This window comes from Electrona antarctica (assembly GCF_951216825.1).
Source record: "Electrona antarctica genome assembly, chromosome: 22".
In the NCBI taxonomy this organism is placed as follows: Eukaryota; Metazoa; Chordata; class Actinopteri; order Myctophiformes; family Myctophidae; genus Electrona; species Electrona antarctica.
The window spans coordinates 20,494,718-20,502,434 of record NC_136805.1 but is presented as its reverse complement, the minus strand read 5'-3'; the positions used below and the strand labels follow the sequence as shown (position 1 = coordinate 20,502,434).

Genomic DNA, 7,717 nt, shown 5'->3' with positions numbered 1-7,717 from the left:
AGGACCTAGGTGCAAATAATTGCTTTACATTGTCCATTTATGCAATATTATTATTGCCCTATTCATTGCCCTGTAAATGGAATGGATGATCAGTCACCTGCAGTTACACAGGGTTTGCCACACAACGTGCATACATAGGCTACTCATACAGTATGTTAAAATAGGCCGCTACATCATTTCCAAATAGAATATAGAATGGCAGCTGGTGTGTGCAAGATAATTTTCCATCCTTTTAATGGCATTTTTGCACCGTCCCAAACATCTACAAAAAATGTATATGAATTGGTCAATTCATGATATGATATTATTATACAACAGGATTCTGAACAGTAGGTTCTCAGTCAGGGCCCAGGGAGGACCCTCTGGGTTCCACTTCCTTCCTTGAGTGGGTTCCAAATGTAATGGTTCCAATAAAAAAGAACTGCTCTATAGTCTAGTGTAGTTTAGCTGTTATTTTGAAGTCCAATGACCGGAAGTCAAATGCTTATTGACGGTTAGGTTGATGAACATTTTAACTTGACAGAAACACCCTGCATGTAGCCTCGGTCCCAGGCTCACTTAACTGCGAAAAAGCATGCAGGGAAATGCCTTCTCTGTGGTGACGTAAGATTTTGGAAAACGAAACTGTCGAGTTGCGGAGTTTCCCAAGAAAGCCCACCAGACTAGTATGGCTCCATTGAACGATACTTAAGGAGTGTACTGTACCAGCTGTAGTTGAGGACATTAAACTGTTGGGCCGTTGTGCAGCTGATAAGAAGAGATACAAAGTAGAAGTAGTAGTACGCGTATCACATTGCAGATTTTTGATTCAGGAAACGAGTCAACGATTGTTTGTTATTAGTCTGTAGAATAACTCGAACGCACCTCCTGGAGGAAGCTTTATCGATCGCAGGTAGGCCTACTGTAGGAATAATAATATTTTATTTATTATACGTGTATATTATTCTTAACGCAACTGCTGCGTATTATTATTATTATTATTATTAGTAGTAGTAGTAGTAGTAGTAGTAGTGCTTGCAGCTTATTGACAATACTGAAACAAGAACTGTCAATTTAATATCCTCATGGTGAATACTTTTAATATCAGCAGTTTTCTTTAAAATTGATGTTGTGTCAATGAAGAACCTAGTTGACATTTCTGACTGGTGATTTTTGACCTTGTAGAAAAATGTCCCATTCCAAACCACTCCTCGTTCCTTGGTTACGGACAAAGATTAACAGTGGGAAGTACCCAGGGGTTGCCTGGACAAATCCAGAGCATACAGAATTCTCTATCCCATGGAAGCATGCTTTGAGACAGGATGCCTCAAGCACTGATGTGCTAATCTTTAAGGTAGGCCTACTGTAAAGTAACCTATTGTGTCATACGTCAATAACATGATTTCCTTCACATCAGCCTTGACATGATGTCATATAATGTGACACTCTTGTATCAAGGCTCGTTGCTTGTCATTTGCTGTACGGTATGCTGTAATTCTGATGTCAGCAGACCAGTTAAATCATTTCTTGTGTTCATTCTCTTTCTGTCCTTCGTGATCTTCCTTCTATAGGCCTGGGCAGAGGTCAGTGGTAATGGCAAGGCTCACGGTGACCCGTCGGTCTGGAAGAGGAACTTCCGCAGTGCCCTCCGTGCCAAGGACTTTAAATTGGTATCTGACAACAAGAACGATACTGCTAACCCCCACAAAGTGTACCACTGGCCGAAAGAGGCATCCCCGGGAGGTGAGGCTCCAGCAGGAATTCCATAGGAGGCACCATTTTTGCCCTTCTGACTGGACTGGTCACACACCATGGGGCGTTTAAAGGGAATACCATTGACCTGGACATTGTGTTAATATGCCCAGAAAGTTACACAGTTGTGTTTGTTCTAGTGAATGTTTGCTACTCCTCCCCGTGGCCACTAGCAGGAGAGATTGTTACATAGCCTTATTGATTTCCCAGGGATAGGCTACTTTAGATATATTTTCGTTTGTGTCTACTAGCAACGTTATTACTGTATATAATGCTGATTTAGAAATTAGAATGTCATACTAAATCAGTGAATAACAGTCACCCAGAGTCCATTTAGGTCAATCTCCCATCCATGGTCAGTGCATGAGAATAATTTGTGATTAGTGCTATTTGTGATTAGTGCTATTTTCCAGTAACTGAAGACAACACCATTGCAGCTTCCTTCCTTCCGTATATTATACATGCATATTGTATCCATATAGCACCCATTCTCTCAGTTATCCACAGAAACAGATTGCACTTTAAAATGACCACTGAAACTGTATTAATTTTATGTTTTTGAATCATCCTCTTGGTTCGGATTTACTAAACATGCATGTTTTAGTGCTGCTGGTAAAGATATCAGCCACATGTATATAATTTGCTTCTACAATTCTAGAATTATTTATTATTATTATTATTAACAAAGAGGATGAATAAAAAAAATCACATACAGTCAGACAACTTGTCAGTATTATTTTCACCTACATATTTTCTACTGGATTAAACAATAGGCCTATTGCTTTTTCACCATTTACACAAACCAAGTGAAATATATACTAAAGCCAAGTGTAAATGGGTCATATAGATGAATAACATGCATATAATAATAATAATAATAATGCATCAGACTTATACACGCTTTTTCAAGTACTCAAAGACGCTTTACTGAAAACAAGTAAATAATACGAGAAAAGAGGGTTTAAAAAATAACTATAATAGTTAATAAATTATGATAAAAATAAAATAAGGATATATTTTAGCGGATATCGACATACTATACTAAAAAATAACCACTTTGCTTTTTTTCCTCATAGCATGTTCTTCTGCAGGATCTCAGGAACAGGACGAGCCAGGCTTGTTTGAAGACCTTGTGTTTCCTGTACAAGAAGTAAGTGAATACTGGAGTGGAATGTCTTTCTTTGGGAAATACAATGTGTGACATTTGAGGAATGTTTTGACTGTGCAGCCAACAATCAAACAAATAAATAAATGTGTCTGTCCAGACCGACCAGATGACATCTGGGGATGATATCTACATGCCAGAGGAAAACCTATTTATTCAAGGTGATAGTCTCTATCAACTTTGTTACTATTGGTAACATCTCTTTATGTCTTTCATTATGACACTTCTTTGTATCATACATATATTAATATGAAGTGTCTAATGAAGTGTCTTGTTCGCGAAATTTCTAATCAATGTAAACCCCATTACAGACCTTCCTACCATCAACTCGGATATTCTCCAGGAGTGTCTACAGGCACTGAATATTGCACAAGGTAAGCCTATCACCAGTATTTATCAATTTCGTCTGCTGAGAGCAGTAGCAGTAAACAAGTGCATCCAAGGTACTTTCCTGGAAGTCATTATTTCATTTCCTCCACTTTTCCATAGATGGCATTGCTGACTTGCCTTCTGAACCACAACAAATTGAGGGCATGATCGCCAGACACATGTTGCCTGAGCAACCGCAGCATCCAATAGCATACGAGGATGCTGTTGGCGGAGTCGGGTTGCCTGAGCAACCAGCATATCCAGTTGATGGAGCTGTGGGAGGGGCATTTGATCCACAGATGGTGGAACAGTTCAGAGACTCCATGTCTAAGACCATGGATGGAGATCCATCACATTTGAGTGAGTTTATGGTTTTATGTTACTATAATCATATGATCCATTTGCTATCCATTTCTAAATGTAATTCATCCAAAAAGAAAAGTGTGACTATATCAGAAGGGTATTACAATCTCCACAGTTTCCTAAAGCCAATACAATGATTTGCCTGGCTGGCAATATTGCTATTGGATACTACATGCTGACGTCCCTCACACCTGTGAATAAATGCATCATAAAGAATACAGCTGCTTACATAAAACCCTTCTAGACTGTGATTATGATGTATCTTCTACTATTTGTGTTCCCAGAGACTTACTTCAACGTGTCGGTTTTCTACAGAGGAGCGAAGGTTTATGAACGGATGGTGCAAAACGAGGCTGGACTCCGACTAGTCTACAGGTACAGAACAGATCAAGGGCCCTATTGTCGTCGGTGCTAAACCCCTTATCCCTAAACTTCCAGGATATTAAAATTGTAGATCGGCTATTTGAAATATGCAAAAATGTTTTTCAAAATTATAAAAAAGGCAAAGAAGTTTAGTGATAAGGGGTTTAGCACTGAGGAAAATAGGGCCCCAAGTGTTCCAGTTAGTCTCAAAGCTCAGAATTGAATTAGCCATGGGTTTAAGCCTGCATAATACAACAGTGGTTCTCAGAACTTTGGATATACCTGTATGTGAAGTCTAATCATGTTGTCTCAACATTAGGCCTGAACTCACCGAGCCAGTCTATGATCAGGTCTCAGGCCTGACCCTGGTCTCTCTGCCAAGCCCTGTGGCCATACATGATCAGACACAGACTGGACTCACCCAGCAAATCCTGGAATCACTGGGTACTGTGGACGTGGGAGTCTCTGGCCCTGTGGTCTATGGGCAGCGCCAGGGTAAGACCCATGCCTTCTGGAGCCTCTGCAGATATAACAAGAGTGAAACGCCACAGGACATGTCCAAAGAGCCCCAATCACTTTACCTGTTCAAGGACTTTTTTCAAGGTTAGTAGAATAAGCATTTGCAAAAAACAAGAATGCAAAAGTTTTGAGCTCAGTCGATCTTCATTACAAATGTAATTTCAATTTCTGATCGACTGAGATCGAAATATTTAAAAAGAAGCAATAAAAAAGAGGAGTTGAGAACAAGTGTGCAGATTTATTTTTTGTTTTTGCTGTTGATCTGTTTGTCTAGCACCTAGGCTGTATATTGGATGCATACACTATCTCTTCTGTTCAAGAATACTACTTTGCAAATGAGCAGGTATTGTGCATGCAAGTGTTGGTGGATCTGTTTACATATAAAGTAACTAGTATCTTAATGTGTTGTCCTGTCTTTCTAGGAATAATTGACTTCATTCATGGAGGAAAAGAGTCTCCTTCCTGTTCCCTGTATATCTGTCTGGGAGAGAAGTGGCCATGTCCAGAAAACAGGCCTTTGGAGAAGAAACTAATCGTGGTGGAGGTACGAGAGCTTTTCAAAGGATCATACCACTGTGGTTTATTTATTTACAGTTTCAGCCATAATATCCTACATAGACATGGGTCATAGACCCAGATTTCATGTAGATTGATGGTAAAAGTTATTAAATATTGGCTAAACATCAGTTAATAAGTCAGAAAGGTGTGAATTTCACTCATGAATCAATCTTATCCATGGACTATTTTCAGCTAGACTTTTAAAATCTATCCACTTGCATTAAAACACTCTAATAACACAACTTTGACAACAAATCACAGATTACGTATAGTAGGCTATATCAAGGAAGTGGGTTTTCATACTGTTAACTGATAATTAACTGAATTAACTGAATCAAAAGGCTTCCTCGAAAATCAAATAAATCACAGACAGTATGCTTTAGATAAATACAAAAATGGTGAGTAATAAGTATAGTCATAGTAAATATTTTATATATAAATATTTGTTTGCATATATCTTAACTACATAAACCATAGTGTCCCTTTTTCTGGTAACTCTTCCAGAATCTGAATGCTACACAGACAGTGTAACTCCACCTACTGAAAGTGGCAAATGGGGGCTGTCATCTGTGTGTCGTTTCCGTTCATAACCTAGATATATGCTATGACTAATTGTATTTACAGTAGGACTTATCTACATGACTGCAAACACTAAATGGAAGCGCGGGCCGGAGAGGAACATGCTGTAATTTCTTTGCATTTTCACCGCTTCCGTTAACTTGCACAGACGGAAGCATTTGAAAATTGTGTGAGCAGAACGCTTGTCTTGAGAGACTACTTTTCTGGACATGTCATAATAAATTAACATTTTGTAAAAAAAACAAAAGCAGATGTGTTACCTTTTGAGCTTGTAGAACTGCTATTTTCCGCAAAGAGATTTGATTTAGAGAGAAAAGAGGCAGGGGACCAAGTATATGACTAGGTCAACAAAGTATATTAGGGTTTATACTTGCTATTTATCACAATTTATTTATGTGACTATTTACCTTGCTTATTTGAAGTCGCTCTGAGACTTAAAATAAGAGGCTCGTCTGCTAAATGCCTGAATTGTGTTTAAAAACAAGCACATTGTACCGTATGGCTGAGGATGTGATCTAAAACAGACGTTATTTCATTGTGTTTGATATATTTATACTGATCTGGAGAGATGGGGCTAATTCAGCAAAAAGTTAAGTACTGCTATAAGAACCCAAAGATGTTGCTTAAAGGTTGTCTGAATGAATACATCGCTTATGGCCCTGGACACACACGCGCACATACACACTCACTGTCACACGCATGCGCGTGCACATTGCATGCACTTTCACATGTATCTTTCTTCTATCCTCTCTGCTTGTCATTCCTAGGTGGTGCTAACATCACTGGATTTATTGAAGAGTGTTGCTGTGGAAGGTGGTGCCTCCTCCCTGCAGTCTGTGGAACTGCAGATCTCCCTAGAGCAGATGATGGAACTGTGTTGAAGCAACTGATAGTGCTTGAATTGATTCACTGAAAGTGACAAGTTTACAAATGCTACCTATGCCTTCTTCAGGTAGTTTTACTTTCATTTTATTGATCAACACGTTTACAATATTTAATTTGACAATAGAATAGATTAATGAATTACAATACCACTTAACAAATGTAAAGCACAGTGAAATCAAGTTATTGAAAAGATAAAACTTGCTGGTGCTGGTTCCAGCAGAAAAGAAACAGTAAAGAACTGTATGATAGTAATGACATATTCATAACATGACAATATTGTAGCCGTGAAATTCCACTCATGTCATCAACTCAAGAGTATCACTACATTATAAGAAGAAAACAAACTGAAAACAAACTCTTACAAAAAGCACTTTGCTCAAATAACATATTTTAAGTATTTTCTTTTCATCCACCCTATATATAAAACTCATCTAATCAAGTTAATACAAAGGATCTTTGGAAACAGTTACACATAAAATTACATTTTAATGGTGATGGATGATTTCACCCTACAATAATTTAGCAGACATAGCAAACAGCATTACAAAAATAAACAATCTAGCAGATTTACAGACACTACGGCATAATATATTTGTCGTATGTCAAATTGTCATGTCTACCAAAAGAAACATCAGTACAGTTTAGCAGCTAAACTGTAGTGATGTTTCTTGGTAGACACTAGACACGACAATTTGCTAAAAAGGATTTAGCTGAATGGATTCCACAACATTATTGAATTCACATTTCAGATAAAGGTGGTTGCACACTGGTGCGTTTTGTGGATCCAAAAGTAGCAACTGTGGCTCAGGAGGTAGAGCAGGTCGTCCAATGATCCATGAGTCAGCGGTTCGAATCCCGGCTCCTCCTGTCTACATGTCGAAGTGTCCTTGGGCAAGACACTGAACCCCAAATTGCTCCCGATGTGCTGGTTGGTACCTTGCATGGCTTCTGCCGCAATCGGTGTATGAATGTGTGTGAATGGGTGAATGTAATGCACTGTAATGTAAAGCACCTTGGATAAAGGCGCTATATAAATGCATCATTTAGTAGGATAATGGCTATCATTCCACTAGATCCCACTAGACATATGGGTATGTCTATCGTATAACTGTCGAAATAGGTTGATTTTTGACCACTCTATTGCAGAGCTTTGTGTGTCCCTGGGTCACTTGGCTGGCTGGCTGG

General features: G+C 38.7%; 1 protein-coding gene across 2 annotated transcripts; it reads left to right on the top strand.

The window, feature by feature from the left end:
* Positions 1-592: 592 nt before the first annotated feature.
* On the top strand, positions 593-6,598 carry irf3 (interferon regulatory factor 3). 2 transcript variants are annotated; one of them, XM_079493290.1, is made up of 11 exons: positions 593-892; positions 1,165-1,333; positions 1,551-1,722; positions 2,808-2,881; positions 2,997-3,057; positions 3,208-3,270; positions 3,386-3,625; positions 3,913-4,003; positions 4,311-4,594; positions 4,933-5,054; positions 6,415-6,598. In XM_079493290.1, exons 2-11 carry the CDS (start codon positions 1,169-1,171, stop codon positions 6,526-6,528), a joined length of 1,386 nt encoding a protein of 461 aa, XP_079349416.1. In that variant the 5' UTR covers positions 593-892; positions 1,165-1,168; the 3' UTR covers positions 6,529-6,598. The 2 variants fall into 2 exon arrangements, with proteins under 2 accessions (XP_079349416.1, XP_079349417.1); XM_079493291.1 differs by lacking the exon at positions 593-892 and adding an exon at positions 937-1,067.
* The last annotated feature ends 1,119 nt before the right edge of the window (positions 6,599-7,717 follow it).

Excerpts from the sequence above, each read along its gene's own strand:
- irf3 (XM_079493290.1), top strand. The coding sequence starts at position 1,169 with ATGTCCCATTCCAAACCACTCCTCGTTCCTTGGTTACGGACAAAGATT. Across the intron at positions 1,334-1,550 it reads CTGATGTGCTAATCTTTAAG|GCCTGGGCAGAGGTCAGTGG; the intron begins GTAGGCCTACTG and ends TTCCTTCTATAG. Across the intron at positions 4,004-4,310 it reads GGACTCCGACTAGTCTACAG|GCCTGAACTCACCGAGCCAG; the intron begins GTACAGAACAGA and ends TCTCAACATTAG.